Source organism: Crocodylus porosus, unplaced genomic scaffold (assembly GCF_001723895.1).
Source record: "Crocodylus porosus isolate Cpor-Errol unplaced genomic scaffold, CroPor_comp1, whole genome shotgun sequence".
Taxonomy (NCBI): domain Eukaryota; kingdom Metazoa; phylum Chordata; order Crocodylia; family Crocodylidae; genus Crocodylus; species Crocodylus porosus.
This window is the reverse complement of record NW_017728917.1, coordinates 25,001,966-25,027,771: the sequence shown is the minus strand read 5'-3', so window position 1 is coordinate 25,027,771 and position 25,806 is coordinate 25,001,966. Positions and strand designations below refer to the sequence as shown.

General features: G+C 39.3%; 1 protein-coding gene across 6 annotated transcripts in view; it reads right to left on the bottom strand.

The window, feature by feature from the left end:
- Nucleotides 1-219: 219 nt before the first annotated feature.
- BICD2 (BICD cargo adaptor 2) overlaps nucleotides 220-25,806 on the bottom strand; it is a 144,706-nt gene continuing 119,119 nt past the window's right edge. Inside the window, exons 4-9 of one of the 6 annotated variants that reach the window (XM_019536929.1) lie at nucleotides 24,862-25,314; nucleotides 21,114-22,133; nucleotides 18,330-18,481; nucleotides 5,590-5,800; nucleotides 3,909-3,984; nucleotides 220-2,363 (exon numbers count right to left, since the gene is read on the bottom strand). In XM_019536929.1, the coding sequence (XP_019392474.1) occupies nucleotides 3,937-3,984; nucleotides 5,590-5,800; nucleotides 18,330-18,481; nucleotides 21,114-22,133; nucleotides 24,862-25,314 (1,884 nt within the window). In that variant the 3' untranslated portion in view covers nucleotides 220-2,363; nucleotides 3,909-3,936. Of the gene's footprint in view, nucleotides 3,985-4,197; nucleotides 5,801-18,329; nucleotides 18,482-21,113; nucleotides 22,134-24,861; nucleotides 25,315-25,806 lie in introns of those variants that run through there. The other 5 variants (XM_019536930.1, XM_019536928.1, XM_019536931.1 and 2 more) reach the window with 5 other exon arrangements.

Below are 25,806 nucleotides of genomic sequence, written 5' to 3'. Positions count from 1 at the left end.
AGTTCTGGAGAGACCATCAGATATTAACATTAATCATACAAGTAACGGTTAATATCCAAACTATACAGTTGATATGTACAAAATATTTTTTAGTTCCACTCAGATGAAAAGACAAAAGCAAACACATTTAGTACAAGGTCAAATAATGACCAATGGATTACTTCAATAAATTAAAAGTAAATAAAAATAAATAAATTGAACATTGAAAAAGACAGAAAACACATGTCCTTTTTTCCTTTATTGAAACTGCCAATGTGACTACCTTTATGCAGGCAGATTGCTTTCCTACATTACACACACGTTTTGTATTAATTTGGAAGTAACATTTTGCCTTCTATGCCTCCTAAAGTTATCAAATTAACACATAGTTATACTTTAAGAATCAGTTTCCACATTTGTCTTTTAAGTAATGACATTTGCTTTTTCAGATCGTGTAAAGGTTACTTGGCAAGAGTACATGCATATGACATTAAATGGAGACCAATCCACCACTAAAAAGGTAATGCACATAAAACATAATACAGTACTTTGACATCATTTCAAATAAATACCCACATACAAATGTAGTAATTTTAATGTAACGATATTTCTTATGAATCAATACTGTAACAGAAGATGAAAATATATGTACCCACGTCTAGGAATAATAATGCTTCTTCCAGCAAACAGAAATCTTTTCGCCACTGACACTTATTACAATTTGTACTTATTTTAAGAGGTGGGAAGCTCCCCCCTGAAGTACCAATTTAATCATTCACACTTGCCTCAACGAACAGCACCGAAGAGGTACTGCTTGTTGATGCACTTTTCAGTTTCTGTTTCCTGAAATTACAATGATTAGATACAACATGCAAGAGAAAGTATTAATGTCTTGTCTTTCACATTTGCAAACAATACTATGGTTAACTGCATCCACCACCATCCAAAGCTAAGAGAACATGAATATTCCCAATACGTCCTCTGTACTGCAACCACAGGTGTGTTAATACACCTTGCTCATTTGTTCAATACAAATCCATTTAGTTCCCAAAGTGTATTCGGGTTTGTTTTTTAGTTTTTGTTTTCTGTGCCCCTGAATTTGCATGGATCTGCATGGCGAAATATCATTGACTAACAGAATTGTTTACAATTTCTTGTATATATAATCTCTATAGTAAGACTACCCATTAAAAATGTGCGAAAGGGGAGTTCACTTTGCACTTATTGCTCCATATCTTTACTAGGTTCCAAAACAGCTGTTCATTTCTTCTTGTATAGTCTAAGCTATTCTACAATTCTCCCTTAAAATTATTAAAGGCACTACTGGCAATAATTAATGACAAAAAGGCGCTGAAATAGAACACCTATCAGTGACAACTTTAGAATTTTTCCTTTTCTAAATGTACCATAAATTTGGCACAATAAAATGAAAAAGTAACAAAACAATTCCAATTTGGAATTTAACTGGTACAGTTGTATAAAATTCTGTTAATCAATAATATTTCAACTTCCTAAAATCCAGAAACTCTGGAAGTTATAGGTAATACTACTCATTTAACATTTTTCAAGTGCCTATTACTGTTTTAACCAGAGCAAAGTCAAGTTTTCTTCTTGTTACATTGAACTATTCCTAAGAATAATAATACAATATGAAAAAAACCCCAGAATTTGAATACCCTGGATTTCTTAATGAATATGGCAGTTAAAAAAAAAAAAAATCAGTAATTTAAACACATAAAGCTTAACATTTTATAATTAAAAAGCTGCTGAAGCACAGCACATATATAGTTTAGCAGAGCTCCCTGTTTGTGTTGAAACTCTTTTCTAAACACAGTCTAGACCAAAACAAATAGTACAAACCTCTGCCACATGCTGATGTAGAAATCAACAAGCACAAACCCGAATTGGAAAGAGACTATGAGCACAAACCACAGCATTTATATAAATTCTTCTAACATAAGAAATGAAAGAAGCTAAAGTAAAACATCAAAATATCAAAAGTGCACAGGTTTAACAATCAGATAAAAAAACAAAAACAAAATTGAATATCTGCAACAAAAGAAGAAATTTCCCCCATCTGAACATTTCTAGTGGAGCATAAACTAATATGGTGATCATTACATTTGAAGTAGGTTTCTTCAGCACTTGTAAGTTTTCTTTCTGCAGCAGCACTTATAGGTAAAGCTTGTTTGTTTTATTACTTGAGACAAAAGGAACATTGCAGGTAGTAATATTGGAAAAAGGTGTTAAAGGTGTTAAAAAATAGGAACCGGTCAATGGTTTCCATTCTTTGTGCAACGGGCTACCACTTTTAACCATAACCAGACAGGCTAAGAAATGCTGTTGCACTGTTGGAAAGGCCTTCTCCAGGATCTACTCTACAGCTGAAAAATGGAAAATAAAACAACAACATTAGAAAAAAACAGTACTTACTTATCAATAAAAGAAATGACAACTTTATACAGAGCGTGCTGCAAGAGCTCCATAGCAGGTTAGTCAGCTGAGGGGTATCTGTTCACTTCCTAAGGAAAAGGCAGCCAGTTTAGCCCACATGTGCTTTCCAAGCTTATGAAACAATACTTTAAATGAGTACTGCCCAGAAGCAACAGCTTTGCAGGAAGAAGGCTTCTTACAAGTACTGAATAAAGCTTATGCTGTTCAAGCACAAGATAATAGCAGTGAGTATGCGAGAGACATTATCAATGAAGCTTTAGGCTCTCCAAAGACATGCAGGTCAGTATATCATGCAGGCCAATGCAGAGAACAGTAGTCGTTCAAAAGAAGAGCCTGCTTGCAGAGGTAGGTGATGGCTTAGTAAGTTTCCCATGCTAAATCCCAAGCCATTGAAAGTAAAATAAAAGACTTACAGCATAGGTAAATTTCAAGAGAGTGTTTAAAAAAAAGCTGAGCCCCAATAATTTTAAATAAAGGTATCTGAACATATGAACAGCAGGAACCTGTAGGTATCATTGCTCACTTCTCTTTATACTAGGTTTTAATCCAAGTCAAACCATACACGTGACAAGTTTAAACAGCAGTAAGGTTCTTGTATTTTGTGTCTTAAGATACACAGAAATAAATAAAAATGGAAATGATTACTGAGCCCATTGTGTTTACAGCAAAACTGTTTGTATTTTCACCTGACAGTATGGGCCAATGTTGATAGTAATTGTCACTGTCTTTAACAATTAAATGTTCCTACAGAGTTTCAATTAACTTGAAAATCTATCAATGCATTTCATTTCTTAAATCTACATTTTTGCCATTAGCATCTTGTGACAATACTGCCATTAGAGATAGGGAAGCAGTACAAATTTATTAACAGCTTCCGACCAAAGTGGAAGCAAATGGATAGCTGCTTCTGATACAGCAATATCAGTTAGTAGCCTAAATGCCTACTTTTATAAGGCAGTCTTTAAATTACCCACAATGCAAGAATGAGAATAAAGGCCTTTTGGAGGATTGTGCAGCAAAAAGGAAAAAAAGTAGAGCTGAAAACTGTCAAAGGGTGTTTAGCTTCTAAAAATAATCAAGCTTGCTACATAGCACTATTAAAGCTCGAATTCAGGAGAATAGTGTTACCTTAAAAAGGAAATAATAATTGATGCACAGGGGTGGCTCTTATGACCACTATTACTTCTCTCTTTTTAAACCCTCTGACATGTTGGTATTTGGACAACAGATTAATTTTAACTCATCTGGCTGCATTTTTTTTAAAGACAGATCAGCAATTGGATTCTAACATTAATTTTCACTGTGCCATATTCAAACTCTTCTCCATTTTAAAACTAGATTGATTGCTCTGATTTTACCAGATTTTATCAAAATCCCCCCCCCTTTTTTTTTTTTTTTTTAAGATTTTAACCAATTTAAAAAAAAAAAATCTCTGGTTACCCTTTGGTGGGAAAGCAGGCTGTGCTACTTATTACCTTACATTAATATTGTGATATCTCCTGACTACTTATAGGCAGAGCAGCGATACACAGGAAGAAAGCTGCTGACCATCTATAAGAAATGGTAGTGAGATGAGGCAGTACTAACACAAGGATATTAGAATGGCTTGAGAAAACATTTTTACTCTAAGCAGACATTGTGCATTTTTGCATTACTATCAGTAATACTATATGCATACAAAATTATTTGAAAAAGTACAAAATGAACAGGGCTTTACATTAAAATAAATTTGAGGCTAGGCACTTCAAAAACTCTATTTTTTTCTTTTTAATGTGCCTTATTGTACTCGATAATTTTTCCACAATTTTAAAAGCAACATTTTTCAATCTGGTATCTTTATCATATATATAGGCACCAATTATAAAGTACACTTTCATATTATCAAATACATTGAAATTAAGTGGCTAAAAAGGCCCCTTAAGAGTCCAATAGACAAAGTTTTTTTTCTTTTACAAAGACTGATGCATATGCTAACCTACTTCATAAATATTTATTAGCAAGATGATCCAGTTAAATTTCCTGTGCCTATAATGTAGAGCCCTGCGAAATGTGTGCTTGCATAAGGAATGCATCTTTTTGTTTAAAAGAAAAAGTCAGAGCTCTGAAACACCATCCTATTAATACTGAGAGCTGAGAAGAATTGTTGTGACTCAACAATACTAAAACAGTCACATTAATTCTATACAGATATGTTGTATGGATATAGTAACATATAAAAACAGCTTCTTTTTAAAGCGTTATGCTGCAAGAAGCAACAGGTAACCATAGGAGATCCTTTCACTACATGATACTTTTCCACAGCATAACTTCTTAAAGTGAAACTCTCTATCAGTGAGGAATACTAATTTTGAATTTTTCAGTTTTATTCCAGATGGGGTAATATTGCATATTTTAAATAGAATACAAATGTGCAAGTTTCTTTAGGCTAACTCATGGAAGCGGAAGAAAAAAACCGAAGTTTAACAATGTGTCCCTTCCAGGTTTCTCCAGATTTTTTTTATAGCTTATAAGAGCTTTAGGACTTTGGTCAGTGGTGATATGGCAGTACATATCTGCCAACTGCTACAGCAGGCAAATCTAATTTTGGTTCTGGTTGTGAAATGTTCTGCATTTTCATGTTACACATCTAATTTTAAGTTTTGCATTTCACCACTTCTTAAACCATGTTGAGAAGGAGGTTTTAGTTTGCTTTTGCCTGTGAAAGCATTTAGTTGAAATATGCTGTAACCCTGGGGAAAGCATCACGTTTGTGCTATATGAACTACAGTTAGTAACACCAGATATAATATATCAGGTATACACTTTTAACACTTACCCATAAACAGCAAGACCATACATGTTAATTGTGGAAACAGCAAACTCCTTTCCACTATTAACTTGTTAATAGCATCCCCATACGTAAAGATTAGTTACAGTTAAGACCACCATAATACAATTTGTATTATATGGTTTAATAACATACTAGTACAAGTCAACTCACTGCGACATTAGATAGAGGGGATTTACGCTGATAATTACAGCATAAAAATTAGATGCATAATATGATTTTCTACATGCCTTCTAGTCACAATATATCTTATACTTCTCACTGCAAAACACTTGGTTGTTAAGGACAGACCCCTCAGACCTGTCTCCACAGGACCGGATATGACTTACACTAGGGTTACTGGTCTTGGCTTTGGAAGTAGATTTTGTGCGCACCCTTTTGGACTGCTCATGGTCAAGCTCTAGATGCTCCAGGCGCTGGGTCAATGCCAATTTTTGCTGGATAGCCATACGAAGCAAAGAGTTCAGAGTCTTCTTCTCATCTTCAGCTGCTGCAAGCTGGCGTTGCATTTCATCCAGCTGTGTGACATACTCGTCACATCTGCAATGAAATATCAAGAATTTTTAGCAACCTTGTTTCCAAGTGTAACACATGAATCCTTTGTGCCCAGTGGACATAACCAGAGGTGGATCCAAAGGGGTTTTGTAATCGGTTGTGCCCATTTTTACACTGGAACTCAGGAAAACTACTGTGGAGTTTAATTAGTTTTCTCTGTGTAATTCCAGCTAGTGCTCAGGTTTGCCCACTTCCTTTGCTTAATTACTCAATACAGGCATCCCCAAGCATGGTATGCAGAGAGCCATGAGGGTGCTTGTGTTTAAAAATTGAGACCCCACTTGAAGACAAAAGGTGCTCCTGGTATATTGTAAAACATGCAGGACTTGAACATGGCTAGTTACATCTCTTGATCCAGTCTTCATGTAAGTAAGGAATTTGATAAAAGAAATCCAGGCTTTAAGGTGAACTGAAGGTTGTAAATATCTGTATCATTTGAGATGGACATTAATAACATTTGATGCACATACAAACTTCATGTTGGGCTTAGTTATTCTCCCTGTTTAAAGACGTGGGCCTGTGAGCTGTCCAATGCTATCTGAATAGCATTATTGAAAGACAAGTAAAATTCCTAAACTCCAGTTTTGCCTATGCTCCTTGCTGAGAAAGATGTTCTAATTAGCGTTTTACCATTTTGTTTATAATAAATTGTCTTTCTGTTTTATGTAAAAATAATTGTTTTCAGACATAATTGTTTTGAAATTAACTCATAACAAAGGAAAGGCATACTACTTGGAATCCTGCAGAGGAAGCTCCATGAATATCTGAGAGATGTTTAATCTGCAACCATTTTCACAAAGCCTGGAAGCTATCTAAGTTACACACAGCACTATAAGCCATTTTAAGTTAGGGCTTTAATGCGCAGGTGGATGTTTACAGCATGTACAGAATATAAACAGTGTGCATGTGAGTGTAAAAATATGGACACCAATCAGAATTTATCCTGGTCGCATCTGTAAAATACAGCATCTTCATGATATCAATGCCAAACATGTACAAAGGAGATTCTTCTAATGAGTATTATGACCCCTAAACCCCTAAAAAAAACCCCAAAACCCTAAACCTTTAGGAAGCTTATCATTCTACAAATACAGAGAGAGAGAAAAAATCTGCATCCAAATGCAGATCCACACACTTTACCTTATATCACAAGTAAAGGGTCAATTTCTATTCATAGTCACTTCAAAAGCAGACCAGCAGGCTAATTAAAGTTGCAGAAGAGTTTTTATTTTGAAATACTAAGTCAGAAAAATCATTCAGAGACCCAGAAACACTCATATAAAATGTACTAAGACTGATTTGCACACCTCGAATCACTGTCATAGATGACCATCTGTCCATTCACACAACTACATTTTTACACATTATATTGATGAATTTACTTCCCAGTATCTACCATTCTCATCAGCACGTTGGAATCCTACAATGTCTACTTATAAATTAAAAGCGTACTTCCTGGAATGTAAATTCACCAGATCTCTCCCTTTGCTTTTGCGTGGCATTAAGTACAAATAGACTTATAAGGCAAAACCAAAACACTTACAAAAGTTGAAGGAAGCAGTCTTTGTACTTCACAGTCTAAGGGCCACCATCATCTCTCTTCCCTCATCAGTATAAATGACAAACTGGAGGAAGCCACAGAAAACAGGCCCTAATATGTTGCATAGGGGCCCATCATCCCCTTCTCTATCCTGTCCAGCTTCCCCACCTCTGAGAAGGCAGTGACTGAGGACAGCTGTTCTGTGCAGAATACTGTCTGATTCCTCCACCAGCCTTCAAACGAATATCCACAGGAACAAGTTATACACCTTTATCAGCATTAACTTCCAAGCAAGATGAGGACAGATTTTACTGCAAAAGGAAAGGAATGGGGGAAGGAACAAAGAACAGTGCAAAGACCAATGGAGTTTCCCCCATGATTCTAGGAACAGCCACGGCATTGGGGCCAGGCCAGCGGTTGTCATACCCTGCTGCAACAAATGGAGGCAAATATATCCCCGTTCTTCCCAAAAATGGCTCTTGGAAATTCAATTATGTTGACTCACTCTAATGTTTAAGCCTATGTATTGTGCAGCTTCCTGGGGGAGGGTAATGGTTCTCTCAGCAGAACATCAGAATTCATTAGGTCAAATTCTGTCCCCATTTACACCACTTGCATTCCCAATGCTTCCGTGGGGTAACAGGATTGCAAAGGATGAAAATCTTAATAATTTCCCAATCATTTTCAAGTGGAAAACAAAGTATCAATTTCTTTTCATTTAGAAGTATCTGGTCCAAACCCTGCTCATGATGTGACATTGCCCCAATATCATTGCAGCCATTCTTTTTCCAATAGAATCAACTGATATATTCAAAGATGCTGAGGGGTGAAAAGGTATTTGTCCTTAATGCTCTTCAAATGACAGACTAAGAGAAGCCCATTCTCGCACAAGCTTCCCACACAATTTTGCTAATATACTTTAATTCTTGTCTTGCTACACTTCTGCTATTATTTAGGCAACTCTAGTTCAAAAACTAATCAGAGGTGCCAAGTTGGGTGGTAAATTGGCAACATGGACACATACCCCTCTTAGACTAAAATAAAGCAGAGTAAACTTTGTTTGCATATGAGGTCAGCCACAATTAAATGTATGCTATGACTTCCAAAATGCTCTTGCAGTATCCCATTAAATCATCATGTCTCCTGTTAACACCATGTTTACTCATAAAACAAATGCCATTAAAAACTGATGAAATAATTTTCCATTTTTGAAGTTTGATCAGCTTTGTTAAAACTATCAGTTTCCCACTCAATTATGTTTATACATATCATGTTTTCTTACTAGGCAATAACAACAGCAGAAATGCTATCCACCAAAAAATACAGTGATTTTTACATTTGCTGAATAACTGACTTTACATATTGGTTTTACTAAAGCAGTGGTTGGCAACATTTTTGGGCAGAGCACCAAATACACATGCAACCTTGACTTGTAAGATGTTGGCGTTCCAGGGATGGATGGCAGGAGAGCCACGGGGGGCCTGATCCTTGTTGTGGCAGTGCAGCTCCAGCCCCTTCCCTGCCATCTGCCCCAAGGCACACATGCCAAGCAAAATACCTTTAAGTGCCATGCTCTGGGAGCCATGCCAGGGGTTGACTACCCCTGTACTAAAGTGTACATTGGCACATGGCTGTCCTTCCCAAATCCGCTGTCCTGAATGGATGTATTTATAGGCATGTACTTGAACACTGCTCTAAGTCAGGTTAGTCTGTAAACTGAGCCTCAATAATGTCATATAATGTCATGTATGAAGCTATCATGGATTATTTCCAAGGGACACAGAACACAGCTTTGCATATAAAACAGTAATGGCCCACTTAAAAAAAAAAAGAAAAAAAAAGAAAAAAAAAAGGAGGTTTTAAAAGTTCCATGGTTTAGTAGAAGCAGATGCAGGCTCTACATACTCAGGCTACAGAGAACTGTCTTCATTTCTTCCTTCTTTCTGTTCATTAACTCCAATTTTAATTTTCTTCAGCATAAAATTAGTCCTTCCCCACATACACTTAGAAATTGTGGTCTTCAAAGCCCAAGTTTTATGTTCAGCACACAACTTAAATGTTAACACCAGAACTGAGCATTCAGACCAATACTGAACACCACCAGTATTCAGACTAATACTGAACTGAAAGCTTTGAAAGACTAAGAAAGACACCTTCCCCTCTACGCTCATGCATTGTATTAACAGCCACCTTCCACTGGGTTTATTCCATGTCTCACCACTAAAAGGTCAAAACACAAGATGCCTTTACTTTAAAAACACCTTTGACAGTAAAATAATTGATCTTTTATGTTCAGACTAGAAAAAATAAGATTAACATAAATCAAAGTTTTTGTGCACATACTGTTATGGCTACATTTTTAAGATGTAGACTTTAAACATAAGGCTCTAAAATACAGCTTATTTTCTTACCTCTGATCATTAAGAAAATAAGGATTTAAATAAAACATCACTTTTTAAACTTAAAATAAGCAATGCTGACTAAAATACAGCCTAACAGAAAAGAAAAAAAAACAAAAACAAAACCTTAAATGGGGAAAATTAAAATGTTAAACACTAATGTCTGAGAACAAATCGCCTTTTAAAACTAGAATAAAAAAGCATTCTAAAATATCAGCGTCTGAGGTTAAATACCTCATTTTCAAAAGCAGTTTAACGTTAGCATTACTTCCTGCAAGTGCCAAATCTCTCCTTATTTCTGCATAATCTGAAACATCAGTGTGTAGAAGACAATTAATCCAAGGATACTTTAATCATGTGTTTTGCTATGTTCTACTACTATGCCAAGATCTACATTTGAAAATTCAACTAACATAAGTAGTGACATCTGCATGTAATCACAACCATTTACTTTTTCTTGTTTTCCCCCATAACCAGTATATTCATTTTAAAGCAATTTCTAAAAAAGCAGTAAAGCATGACAGCAAAGAGAACAACTGCAGAAGCCTCCTTAGGAGAAGTATCAACTGCAATAACCTCAACCTACCATCAAACATTAGAACAGGGCAAATTAAAGTTACCCCAATCTCCACTCCTTATTAAAAGCTGAAAAATTTAATAGCAAACCAGCAGCTAAAAAGATGTTTGAATGAACATGGCTGCTAAGGAGCATTAGGAACCACTGCCTGCCATATTGAAGACTTTTTAACATTACAAACATATATGATGGGGAAAATCCTAAACTCCCACCATTCTCACCAGGACTGAGGAAGGCCTCACATGCAGAGGAAGTGGTGTGCTTGTACCTACAGGTAGTGGAAGTGGGGAGCAAGACAAGGATAGTTAAGATGCAGGTGAACCATTCCTCACATAGCTTCAATGCCATTCTATCCAAGTGCAAAATAGGAAATGCTGACAATGTCCACTCTGCTTTGTAGATTATGCTTTCCTGCCTCTGTCCCCTTACATAACCTTGGTTTGCAAGACTTAAATATCATAGGAACTCTACCAAGTAGAAAGTCAAGGTTTAGGTAGCTAACATCATCAGTTCACCATAAAATGCATAGAAAACAATAGTGAATGTGTCTCAGATACACAACTGTGGACCTATGGATTTAGAAAATACATTTTATTTCAGGTAGGACTAATTGTCATCATCCTTCCTCAAGAAAATCTCTCCCTGGACTTCCTGGGATCTCTCTCAAATGGATCTAGAATTTAGATCACATTTACTAATTAATGTCTTAATTCCCCTAAAGCACTCTATGTTTCTCAACCACGGTGCTGTGGCACCCCCAGGTGCCTTGAGATCCTTTCAGGGATGCCACTCAATGTTAGCACTGTTGGGTATGTAGACATGATTCACAGGATAAAACTGGAGATTTCAAATAGGAATCCACAGTATTAAAAAACTGCCCATTCCTATGCTTCAGGCAGCTTCAACTCATAGCAAGAAAAAATTCATTCAAATCACAAACTGAAACAGTTCTCCTATCCAGTCTGACTGCCTTGAGCTTTGCTGAAGGGAGCTCACACTAAACCAGGCCCAAAATTGTTATGGACTAGTGAACTTTTTTTAAAGGAAAGGGGAAGAAACAAAAGTGAGCCCTATGCAGGCAGATGCCAATCCCCCATGGGAAGTCTAAATGAAGCCAAGATGGCTCTGTAAACATGGATTTAACTGCAGGGTCAAGGTTTTAGTCCAGGTGACTGTTTGGAAAGTGCAGCGCTGGGAACAGCCTGGTGCTGCTGCTGGCCCCAGCATCCTGCTGTTGTCCCACATACAGATCTGGGGGCATGTGTCCCTGGGAAGAGCCTGGCACAGCTCACCAGCCTGCAACCCTATGCTTCAGGCAGCCCTAACTTATAGCACCCACTGACAGTTCCCTCCTCAGCTAGTGCCAGCCATTCCTGGGACTGCTGCAGCAGGGGCTAGGGTGCAAGTGCGGGGAGGAGGTACCATGCAGAAACGTTAGCTTGCTGACAGCTTGCTTGTTGAATACCAAACAGCAGCAGTGTTGCATTACATAGCACTCCAATTGGGAAGATCACTGCATTAACATGGCAAGGCTTTTTTTACCCAAGCTAGCTCAGAAATCTGCAGGGCACTGTACTCTAGCGGTGTGAGAAATGGGTTGTATTCGATTCAGATTTGGCCCGAATCGGGGACAGCGATTTAATTCATTGACTCAGATCACTGCCCCGATTTGATTCAGCCCAATCTGAAGATTCCATGCTGATTTAGAGAATCAGCAATTCAGCCATCGACACAGCCTTAAGTGTTTTCTCCACCTACCTCGAGGTACCAGGCACAGCTTGTTAACACTACGATGGTGGGGCGGATGGAGCAGGAACATGGGGTCATGTGTGCCCCCCCTCCCCCAACTGCTTGGTGACACTGGCACAAGTGGCCTGGAAATACTTCCAGGCCACTGCCGGGTCCACTACCAAGCATGTGGGGGACTCCCTCCCCCACCCCTCCGATTTGGCGATAAGCCGCGAGGGGACCTCGGGTACCTCCCCAGACCCAAAAGCCATCAGTCGCCAGGCTGGAGCGCGAGGAAGGGGGGTCCTCCACATGCTCCCTGGCAGACCATGAAGTGGACCGAAAGTACTTCTGGTCTACTTCCGGGTCCACTACCAAGTGCACTGGGGACCCCTCTGCGCTCCTGTGGGATGCTCCATCCACCACACCATCTCAGCATTCATGAACAGCCTGGTACCTTGAGGTATGTAGGAAAAAAACATTTAAAGCTGTGTCTATGTCCAAATCATTGAATCTTTCTGAGTCTATTCAGAGGGTTCTGATTAAATTTGGAGAGGTTAAAGGGTCTCCCGATTCATTTTGAATTGGAGATTTGGATGCTGAATCAGGCTGAATCTCTGCTGAATCAAATTGGTCACCAAAGCTTCGCACAGCCCTACTGTACTGTACCCGATACATATGACCAAGGCTGGTCAAGACAGCTATGACCAGTCAGAATAAGTTCATTATGAACTTTTGTAATGTATATATCATGCTGATTTCTGGGTTCAGGAAGTGTTTGTTGGCATATTTTATATCAGTGGTTCTCAAGCTTGTTGGCCCTATATAAACTTTTGTGAATAGAGTAGTACTCAGTTTAAAAAATTAATTTTACCTTTCTTTCTTCCTTCCGGAGGGACTGGGCAGCTGAGGTGGTGGATTGGCTAGACAGGGACAAGCTTCAGCCTGCCTTTATCTACTTATATCCTCACACCTTGCATCACCCTTCAAAGGATCTGGTGGCACCCTTGGGTGAGACTCACTGTTCTATGTATAGTATCTGGCAGAGTTATATCAGACAAGTGAAAGAACAAAACAAAGGAGATCTTAAGATGAAAAACAAAAATATCATCAACTTCAATGCAATTGATTAATTACTATCTGTTTGATCAGCTTTTCTCCCAGCCCTATAACATTAAATTTGATTTAGTACAATATCTTAAATGAAAAATTACTGGTCACAATTTCTGTCCTCCCCAAGTCATCTTTTAACAGCTAGCTTCTTTCTCTCCAGCATGCATTTTTGATCTTTAGTTTCTAGCTACTGGTAAATCCAAACACCTCTGGCTGTTTGTTGTTTGAAGGTAACTTCTTGATTCTTATTTCCAGTTAAATATTTTAAACAGGTCACTATTTACTACTAACTCCGCTGTTTGCCCACTTTCTGTAGAAGATTTAATTCAGCTCTGGGTGTAACCAGTACAGTCCAAAGACCTTCTCTGTCTTTGATAACTTTTGCTGCAGAAATATAAATTAACCACTTCATTACTGAGAAACCAGTGTTATTAAACAGGCTTGCTAGTACTTTGCCCTATGCTAAGCAGCACTGCTACATAGATTTTTAATAGGGGTAGCTTGTTTGCCAGTTGGGACCTTATGTGCTATTACAAATTATTTACTCATTCATTAAACACACATGCATGTACACCCTCCCCTCCCCCCAACACACACACCTTATTATATATATCATGTGTGATGATATATGCTTCCTGTCCAGAGGACATTTCTTTATTATATTGATAAATCTCTTCATATACAAATTAATTTCCTTTTTTAGAATTAGTGTCTCATGAACATCTGCATCAACAAAAAAATGTGAGCTTGGGCAATGCATTTCTATATGAAGAACTTTCAGCAGCTGCTTTAGATAAAAGACCAGTCAGATTAGAAGAGCTAGACAGTAATAATAAAAGAGAAGCATATATAATCTCTTGTAATAAAAACTGGAGACTATGTCTGAATTAACATTTACTGCAACCTGATGTTCAAGTCAAGTCCTTTGTTGCATCTACATTTGGTCCCACCCAAGATTCCTATTAGCAACTGTAAATCTACTTGACAAAGAAAAGCACATTCAGCCATCTCTCAGCATTTTAAATAAGAAGCTTATTGCCTCTTTTTCTAGTACTCAGAGCATATACTAATTAACTCCACAATGTTTGATTGCCATTAATTGATACCAGATAACTACTACAGTCATCAAAATTAAGTGGCAGAACTCTGTTTTCAGATCCCCGGGGTGGATCTGGACTGCACCCATGATAACTGCATATACACTGAAGACACAACTGGGTTTACTTATGTTGCTACTTGTGCCTTTTATGTCCTATTAATACTTCTTAGCAAATAAGCACTTGTGCCTGTACTTCTGGAATGGAAATATCCTCAACACAGCCCAAAATTAAGCCATTCAGAGCACACTTAAAACATTAACAAATACCTTTTTTGCATTGCCTGACTTCCCTTCTCCCCATCTCAGGCCCTATTGTATTTTCATTACTTATTAAAAATAGCTGATAGTACTGTTGAATCAGTAGGATTAACCTACTTTAAAAGGAAATTAGGTCAGTTACTATTTCATGCCCAGCCTGTAACACCCGTTTATTATTTCATTCTCTCATGTACAACAAAATGGCCAGCTTCCTGCAAAACATCCAGATCTGTGTAACAGAGACCATTTATCCCAGACTTAAAAATGCAACAAGGAAATAATTAGAAAAGCCTAGTCTGTGTCACAAACACTGTACTAGCTACTAGAGAAATGTTGCATCATGCAACTCCTCTGTCAGTGCTGACAGCATTGACACTCTAAGCAGCAAAGTAATTTGATCCACTCCCACATATGCTTTCTTGTCCATCCACATTTCTTCCATTTCCCATTCAGCCACATGCACTGTGCAGCTAGCACAAAGGATTCTACTCTCAGAAACAAGCTGCATATATGCAAGTATAGTTTGCACTGCAAATAACTAACGCTCCCTCACAAGATCCTTGCAATATGATCAGACTGAATTAATCTTCCCACATGGGCTGTAGCCAGAAGAGAATAAAATTTTAGTTGGCTGTTAATAAATAACCCATTAGCAGGCTGCTTGTTATGACTGATGCAGACCTGTACTCCCTGCAGACCACCACAAAACTGGTTCCCTGAGCAATTATCTAGGTTATCTCCACCAAATCTTCTAGTTTGATTATTCAAAGGTCCATCCAAGCCCAGATGAACCATCACAACAGTGTGGTTAGCACAATGGCTTTCAAGGGCATACAAGGGAGTGATATGGTCAGCACCAGATCAACCACCTTCAAAGCCAAATGACCAGGTACCCATTTCCAGCTAAATCAACAGAGGGCATCTTTCAACATGAACCTCTAGTGTGCCTTAACCTCACATTTCAGCAGTTGTAGTGAAATGTCTTAACCATACTTCCACTGCAGCCAAACCATCTCAGCTGGCTCTCCTAAACCTGCCCCAACTGAAACAATGCACATTTTAGCTGAAACACTACCAGCAACAGTGAAAATGCACATAGCAAAAATGATACATTATTCATTGTAGGTAGAGACAGTACAGGCACATACATTCACAAACACCAGAGGGTTCTACCAGCTGTTGTGGCCTCCAATAAGGGAGCAGAGGCTGCTACTAGATGCCAATGCACTGAACGAAATGGAACTTAGGAAGTCCTAGAAAAGTCCTGTGATTACATGCTGAACATACTGTGTTCCCAGCACATAATCATCCTTAATGCTCCAATGGCTCTGAATTTAGTAGTTATGAAAACAAAGGACACACAGTATTTAGGGAAGGGAGCAACTTTGCAAGTTTCCTGAAACTGTGTCACCAAACTTCAGCCTAGCTATCAAAGCTAGAGGAGCCGCATGCAATTCTTTTATTTGCTCCAACTGATAATCTTAAGTGAGTTTTCGGCTCTCATCTATGCATGACTCAAGGCTATACTAATTTAGGTGTTAAAAAGTCAGTGAACTAAGCTTCTGTCCATTCAGACTGCTTTCCAAGACCTGCACTGGTTGCCCTCTACTTTTTTTTAGCTGACCCACTTCTCTTTATTGGAACACCTAGGTAAAATAGCAGCTCAGGAACAACAACTGTTCATTTATGCAGGCCAGACTATCATGCATTAGACAAAACAGCTCATTCCACATACCTTATACATGCAAAAAACATGACTTTCAAAAGGCCTGAGGCAGAATTGATTTAAGTTGCAATCAATATATCTATCTATCAATCTATATATATATCTATCAATCAGCATATATATTTCCTGTAGGCAACATAGTTAAGACTGGTAGCAAACAGAACACAAGTTTGCCCTTTTGGGGGAGGGGGTGGCAAATCTTTGGCTGGGTTCTGCCATTTTTAAACCAGTCTGTGACCATTTTTAAAACCAGATGTTCTGTTACAGGTATAGACAGATTTCCAATCACTTACACTGGTAAAAGTGTAATATCTGTACCTAGCCAATAATGTATGTAACAAGAGCTGCAGGGCTAAAACTCACATCTGCAACTCCCAGCAAAACTTAATGTCTGCTCCTGCTTTTATACTGAGATTTCCCTATTATGTAAATTTTAACTTTCCATAGATAAAAGAATTAGGCTGAGCTGTAAGTGATTATATGCCAAGAAGAAGGAATTGTCCAGCCACAGGTCTACTGCACTATGGGGAGAGAAGAAAGGGGAGGGGGTGGAGTTACTTTGTTACTTGTCTCTGTTACTGTCCCTAAAGAAAAGGGAAAAAAGAATATTATATGGAAGGAATAATGCTTTATAGTAGCATACAGCTTAACTACTCAACAACCTGTACCTAACAGAAACTATTTAAAATTACAAAATAAACTACCTATTGCTTTTCTGTCTTCTACCTACTGCTTCCAGCTCATCTATAACCAGCCTCCGATCATAAAGAGGCTTGTGTACAGGGAAAGGCCAACAGAAAAAGTAGTCTGAAACGGCATTCATTTCTCTTTACCAGCAAGTCATGCTTACAACTTCCTGAAATAATTTTTCTCTTTCTGGGTTAATCATAAGTGCAAAGTACAATTTTGCTTCCTATCCAATTGCTGCAATTTTCTGCATGCCTTTTGTTAGAGCTGGTAGAGAACCAACCACTCAAATGCAGTGAACATGAATGGAGAGAAGCCTCAGAGTTCTCAAAACATCTCCATTATTCCTCAGCAGGCTGCCTTCAACAGATGGCACAGGAAATCTTTTCAGCTTAAAAAGGTTCATACCAGGCAAAGAAAAAAGTATAAGCAGTACCTAGCTTATAGGTGCACAATAAGCTCTTTTCTGCTATGAGCTTAACTTACATGAGTTGAGCAAGACACTCACAGCTATTAAATTACATTTGATGTAGTCACTACATCTGCCCTGCCCATCTTGCACTGGCCTAGCCAGCCCTGCATAGCCTGTCATCATCCCAAGAGTCTTTTTTTTTTTCTTTAGAATTCTACCAAGCTGAAAGCAGCTACTTAAGACAAAGCTCTTTATGAGCTAATTTCAAACTGCAGCTGACCAAACATTTTATTTTCTCTCTGGAAAACAGACCTGGAAACAGCATATATATTTCTCTGGTGTTGTAGGTTTGAGAGAAGCCAATGACAGGAAGCTTTAAGTAACATGCAGATAAAAATGGCATGTTTTCACCTTGTTTAGCACATAACATATGAGCGTGTTGTCCAATAACACCACAAAGCACAGCTACAAAAGACAAGTTCCACGCTGAAGTTGTGTTGCAACTTTGATAGATTTCATTTGTAAATGGAAGGAGACAGATGCCAAATGCAGTTAAAATGCAACTCTAAAAATAATTATTTCCTTAAAAAAAAACAACAAAACAAAACAAAACAAGACAAGACAGTACTTGCCAGCATCTACATCATAATAATTAAGCTATAGCTGCATCTTCATGGTGTAATAGAGGCTCATTTTAAATTTTTAAAAAGGTACACTAACTCGTCAAGCCACCTCCCCAATTTTCATATAATCAAATTCAATGATTTATTATAACAACAGAACAGTATATCCTGGTCATTTTCCTACTTAACAGGAAAATGTAATTGACATTCACTTGAAACATTTTAGATAACCTGAACTTGAAATCATCTCTTCCAAATATGCTGATATAGACAGTATTGCTTCTTACAGCTAATGGAGTCTATTACTTTCATATACACACAAGGGATAACAGGATTTTCAGTTGTTCTTTACCTTGTAGCAAACATTGCTCTCAGAGAAGAGAAGGTAGCAGCATCTTCTTTTAAAGCCTTCAGCTCATTACGTAGCTTCATCATGGTCTCCGTAACCATAGCCTTCTCATTTTCATACTTGCTTTTTAAGTTGGCAAGGGCTACCTCTGCAGTCTATTGTTTACCAAGAAGAACAGAAAATGTACTAATTAATGAAACTCTTCATAAAGCAGTTGGCCAAGAAGTGTTTATCTCCATTCACTTAATGGAACATTTACCTAGCACTGAAATGTTAACTTCTAGTTAACTACAGGGTGAATATAATGGATCTGAGAATGCTGTAAACACAGCAGACAGATTCTGTTCCCAGTAACTACGTAGCACTATGGTCATTAACAGGAGATCACTTCTACTCCAGGAAATTCCTGAGAAATCTCCTCCAGTAGAAATCTTTCCATAAGAGCTAGTGTACAGGCCTTCAGTCTGCAGCTGCTCTCTCTCCCCTGCTCTTCAATACCTTCATCAGACCAGAGTCCTAGTTTGGGGAACAGGTGAAGGGGGGCAAGGAGCAGCTGCTCCTCCAGCTCCACTTTCATCACCAGCAGGAGACCAAGGAAACAGCAGACAATCATTCACCTACTTCTCAGATCAGGAATCCCAGTCTGAAGAGTAGACAGAGAGTAAGGAATGGCTGTTCGGCTCCTGGGCACTGGGAGCTGAGCAGACATAGCAGCGCAAAGCCCTCTATCTACTCTCCCAATCAGTCTAAGGAGTGGATAGGGAGCTTTGCCACACTTACTCCAGTCCCCTCCCGGACCAGTCCCAAGGGGACTGGAGCAGTGTGGCAATGCCCCCCACCCATTCTCCCAACCAAGCAGTCCCTGACCTGGGGAAATGTGGAACATTGCCTCGATTCTTCACTTCCCACCTAAATTGGACCAGGAAGGGAGCATACAAGTAAGTGTTATGCTCTTGTGAGAGAAACTTTGCCAGGAAGGGCATATTTGCCCCAGAAGAAACTACCAGGGGCACAGAGATTCTCCTAGTAGCATGTAGGCTTCTTACAGATGTAAAAAAACAAACAAACATACAAACAAAAATCAGCACTTTATTTTAAACTCTGTACTCTCTTACAATGAACCCAGTGCATGCCCAGAGAAGGCATCTTGTTAGTTGCACCTGGCTCCCCAACATCTGTATAGATCAGATGCTTCAAAGGGGCTTTTATGGTGGTTTTATCTAATAGTCAATTTAATCAACTATTAGATAGATGTGCCCAAAAAAGCCCAGCTAAAGTGCCCGATCTATACAGAGGCTGTGGAACCAGGTTGAACTAATGCGCTGCTTTTTCTGGTAAAGCACTTTTTTTGTTTTCCCTCATACCTGTCAGTGCCTGTAATGCCTTTATGTGTCCTATGTCTTGGTCATCACACTGCAGATACTGAGTCTATTGTACATATATGGCCAGCACTTATGCTGAGTCAAACAACAGGTTCTCTCATAATACTGTTATTACTATAAATAAATAGGGACTGACAACTTATTACAAGATTTTGGAAATAACAGTACAGATAGCTTCTACTCCGCACCAACTTTCATGGGGGGAACACAAATATCCAGATAGTATAGTTAAAATCATACATGTAAAATGCCTCAAAAGTATAAGTCTATTTCTCAGACAACACATTTGATAAATGTCTGTTTTAACTTTTGTAATTAGAGGTCATTTTGAATTTGCATCACTAACTTGAGTTGAAATGCAACAAACCATTTCTTATATGGCACTCTAGAACCATCTGATCATAGTCATTCTAATTTGCTGCTTTGCTACTGTGCATCAATGTCACAGTTCAGTCTACAAAGCTTAAAGATGCTGTAATTCTGGCATGTCGTTCTTACAGAAGACTCTGAGTTTTTTATTACTTTTGGAAAGGGAGATGTACATCCTTAAAAATGAAGTGTGTTTTTTAATCCTATTAAGAGGCCAACCAATATAAATTCCTTTAAACTGAAAATAATTCTTGCTTTTTCAATGGCTAAATAGTCAGCTTAAGTTGGTACTTGTTCAACTTGCCCAGATACCTCTGCTAGAACACTTTATTACTGAGCTGTAATACCCTGCTATTCCAATTGTGAGATGATAATAGTGTTACATTATGTAAGAGTGTATCTGTATTCAAACTTCTCATAGATTTCATAGACATTAGGGCTGAAAGGGACCTCGGGAGATCATCAAGTCCAACCCCCGCCCAAAGGGCAGGAAGTCAGCTGGGGTCATAGGATCCCAGCAAGATAAGCATCCAATTTACTCTTCAAGGTGTTCAATGTAGGTGCCTGAACCACCTCCGATGGCAGGCTGTTCCAGACCTTGGGAGCTCGGACAGTAAAGAAATCCTTCCTTATGTCCAGCCTGAAACAGTCTCGCAGTAGTTTATGACCGTTCGACCTCGTCATCCCTTGGGGCGCTCTGGTGAACAAACGTTCCCCCAGATACTGGTGGTCACCCCGATAAACTTATAGGTGGCCATCAGATCACCCCTGATACTGCAAGATTACGTTAAAGCTTTATCTCTGGACTATTCAGTCTCAAAACCTCTCTGATCCAACAACAGTTTGGTCCCAAATCTGAATATATGGGACTAAATCTTATCCCCATGGATGCCAGGCTAAGTTTTGCCATTCACTTCAATGATTCTCAAAAGTGCTCAAATCAAAATGCAGCACCACAACCAAATTTTCTTTGAATTTTCTTGGTCATGAGGTAGGCTCTTTAAAACCATACTTCACCTCCATGAAACCTCCTTACCTGCTTGTTGGCCTTTAGCACAGTCCTCAGAGTTGCTATCTGTTCTCTCTTGGTACTTAGCAGGGACTTCAACTTCAGAATTTCCTCCATGAGAGCTTCTTTGTCTTTGTCCACTACTGGCCCAAGTTCTTGGGTGGCAACACGCTGCCTGGACAATTCAGTTGTTCTGTCTACTGCAGCCTGCAGATGTTTGATCTGATCACGAATTATAGCAATCAAGTTGTAAATGTTCATTGGTTCCTTCCGAGGATCTGATACTGGAGATGGGAGGGATGATACTGGAGATGGACTGCTATCACTGTTTCCATTCTCTGCCTTTCCTAACTCTATAGATAACAACCCTTTCGAAAGCAGGATGGGCGACCTTCGACCTTTCCCTTCTGGACTACTACGGCCTCCTTTGCCTTCTTTGTAATAATCCAGCATCACTCGGTTTGGAGTTTCATTGTTACACATGCAAACGTGGTGGTATAAATTGGCCAATTCTTCACTGAAAGTGACTAGCTCATCTTGCGCTACACTGAGACTGCCCTGTGTTTCTCCAGCCACATCACTTACTTTCTTCAGTTCCTTCTCCAGTCTGGCTACCTGTTCTCTATCATGCCGACTAGATTTTTCTAACGAAGTGATCTTTTCAGTAAGAGCTTGGCTTTCAGTTTCATACCTGTTCTTCTCTTCCTCATATTTAGACTCACACTCTTCATATTTGGCCTTAAGATTTTTCAGCTCTTCCTTCAGGTCACTAATCTCTGCCACAGCTACTTTGTACTTGCATTCTAGTATTTCTGGCCCATTGATGTCAACTTCATAGTAATCCCCATCTTCATGGCTGTCCCGTTCCTTCTCATTGTCCAGAGCAGACTGACGTTCCTTGCTGACCTGGAGTTTCTTCATTGCATTGAGGTTCTCAGTGAGCCTACCAACTTTTTCGTGCTGCTCAGAAAGGGCTCCACGTGTATTCTCCAGCTGTTTCTGAGATTCTTGGAGTGTAGATAACAAATTCACTTTTTCTCTTTCCATCTGAAATAAAGGCAGGTATTAATATATTGGAAACATGTTTACAGAAGTTTCCTTTTGCAATGGGAGAAAAGAGTTAATATGCAACAAAACGTTATACAGCTACAGAAACCTTTCCACTTACACTTTATGGAAAGGCCAGCTTCACTTGCATTAAACCCAAATGCTTCTGCATTTTAAGATGGTTCCCACATTTGTTATGTGTTCTCAAAAAAACACCTTTCCTGCTGTAGCTTCCTCTTCTCTACTTAAGCCACATGGCAAAATCATCATCCTTTCACCCTAGAACATAAAACTCCCCCTGCCCTAAAATAAATAAAGTATATGGAGCCAGAAAATAACAGCAGTTTGATGTAGAACTCTCACCCCCTGATTATAGTCTGCTATCAACAAAAAGAAAGAAAGAAAATTAAATTCTGTCTCCACCTAGCAGAATACCAAACCTTCAGGCAATTCCCACAGCTTGTACAAATGGCTTTTCTCTTTCTGAAAAAAAGTATGTACTAAATTGTTTGAAAGTTATTTCATTATGGGGAAGGAAGTCCCTCATTTCTCGGTCTTTCCCCGCTTTTTCCACTTCAGAGGAGAACAGAGGGGAAATAAAATGAGACACCACTTCCTTGCTTCTTTACTTTTCTCCCTGTGGATGGGGAAGAAAGTGTTGCACTTATCAAGAGGTATATATATACACATGAACAGGTAGAAAAAAATTATACTAACTTTTTCAAATTTTTTGGTGGGGTAGAGAAAAATAAATTAAAACATGCAATGCCAATGGGGGCAGACAGAGAATAGCATTTCTCCACAATTATAGAACAAGTTACAACAAAAATGAACTTTTTTTGGTTGGTGTTTCTTTTTTTTTTTTATACTGTTTCCACCAAAATTTCTGTTTTTGGGAAAAAAAATTAGTTAGAACCTCATTTTTCCTCATAATATTTTGGGGGCAAATCCCATTATTTTAATTACAAGTTTCCATAAATACTACTTCAATGACTTCTAGGTAATTCACATGCTTGCCTTGTTTCATACATTTCAAAACTGTGGAGTTGATTATTAATGCAGAAAGCACAAGTGGCATAGACTCTTAAATAATACTGGATTTGGCTTTCGTACAACCATGAATTACACTCAGTACAGTCTAATTCTAGGTTGCCAGTTTTTAAGGCTTGGACCATTTCTTTGTACACATTTGTACGGGGCCTAGCATAATAGAGCCCAAATCTAGGGGTTCACTGATAGATTTTATTTGGTCTGATACTGATGGCTGATTTTTAACGTACCATATTGGCTGATATCAATCTGATTGCCAACATGCAGCAGGGCAGCCTGGAGACCAGCATCCAGCTGGTAAATCTATTGGGGAGGAAGAGGCAAGGGAAAAGGGGCGTGTGTGTGTGTGGGGGGGGAGGTGGAGATCAAGGCCCCCACGGTGAGGGAGGGAGTGGGGCTGGAGCAGGGGCAGGTGCTGCACAGCCAGGGCAGAATGCAGGACAGAGCTGTGAGTGGCTCATCAAGGGGGACGGGCTGGGTTGGGCTGGGCTGGGCTGCTCTCAGGGCTGGTGGCAATGGACCTGAGAAGGTGACTATGTGGGTGGGGGGCAGCAGCCACACCAAAATTGGCCATAGCCCTCCTCCCAGAACTGCCATCACCCTCCCCAATTTCAGCCCTGGCCCAATGCTCCACAGGGAAGAGCCCAGCGCTGCACCCAGCCCCAGCCCACATGCAGATCTGAAGGCACCCCCCTACCCCCATGCCCTCCCGGGTTGCATGCAGCAACAAGAGCTACCCCCTCTCCTTGCACCCCCTGGACAAGCCACTCTCCGCTCCATCCCGCACCCTGCTCTGGTTATGCAGCGCCTGCCCCAGCCCTAGCCCAGCCCCACTCCTTCCCTCACCACTGGGGCCTCGATCTGCACACCCCCACCACCACCCCATTGCCCCTTCCCTCACAACAGACTTACCAACCCAACCCAGCTGCTGTTCACGCTGCCGGGCCATGCTCCTGGCTGCCTGCATGCTGCACTGTGGCTACACACATACACGGGACATTTATCGATGACAATATCAGCCACATCAGCCAAAAAAAGACAATTACTGATACTGTCAATTTTCCTTGTATCAATGCTGATCTGCTACGGGACCGATGTATCAGTGCACCTCTATCCAAATCCTGAATGAGACCCGTCAGGCCTACTGAAATTTGCACAAAGCAAGTATACAGCCTCTTTTTATGCATATAAACATGAAAGAATCACTGGAAATATTTCAACTAAATGCTTCCTTCACAACATTTCATGATGTTGACTACATAATCAAATGGCAAATTGCCACTGTCCAACAGACTCCAGTTACCTTATGAACTACAGAAATGATGTATTCTAATATCCATCTGTCTGATACCCCCACCCCAACCTCTTCAATTTATTATACCAGGTTGTAGTGAAAAACTTGATTTTTCTTGTCTGCATTTAAGATACAAATATAAAACTGGATTCAGGATCCTGTGGACCACTGGATGCACAGATAGAAATTAACAATTCTCAAGTTCCACAGCAAGAGGAGGTATTGCAAAGACGGTTTGTCTGTGCAAAGACTCCTGAGGTAATATCTGCAAATGACTGTTGGAAACTGCATGTAAACTTTGCTTTAAGAAAAGCAAGATATTCCAAGTGTAAACTTAGACAACTAGTGTAAGAGTGCTTGATGAACTAAGAATCTGAATTTTACCTGCACAAGCTGTTGTTTCAACTTCTGGATTTCAGAAATATTTAGCTCACTCAGAAGATCTGAGACCAGACTTGGAGCTGGAGGGAAGCTGTCATTCTTTTTGGGTGTGGATGTATTATTCTTGCTACTGGTAATTTTGCTGAGGCAGTTCTGTTCAAAGCCATTCATGATCTCATCGTTATTGGGCTCAGTGGCTTCATCGCTGAACTTCAGTCCATCCAAGGAGATGTTGAGGTGGCTGGTGTACATGGAGTCATTGATGTTCATGTAATGAGAGAGCTCCTTGCGAAGATTATTCTTTTGCTCACGCTCCGTCTTCAGAGTCTCCAGAGCTTCCTCAAGCTGGCGTTCTGATATTTCTTTCAATCGTATGGCATCTTCCAGCTGGCTGTTGAGAAATTCTGTTTCTTCTTCAAGCCGTTTGATTTCGTGTTTTAAGCCTTCAAACTCCACCTAAATGAAACACATAAGAAAAAATATGACCAACTAAAATCCCAAACAGTAAGAGCTTACAGGACAAATTTTAGAATAGTTTGCTGTTGTGTGTTTTATACAGCTAACTGATGTAGTCAGTCTACCCTCTGAAAGCACATAGTATTTTCTAAGGAAATCGTTAAGCAATGTTGGCCTGCTTCAACTTAATAAGAACATTTATGAGATGCAGTCCTTTTCTTTTCCACATCCTTCTGACAAAGTATTCATCAGGGTTCACAGAATTAGTTGGAATCTGACAGGGCCACACTGTGAGTCTCAAACTTGCAACCTCTGGGCTGTCAACTGGGCACCTTAGCACCTACACCACCCCAGCTCCGATGAGGCTACATAAAACATTGGCTTCCCTAGCACATTATGTAATCTCCATGCTGGATCATTAAATTTGTGTGTCAGACTTCACAACTCAACTGTCAAAGTGTCAAAAACTAAAGATTTTTTAAAAAGCTGTGA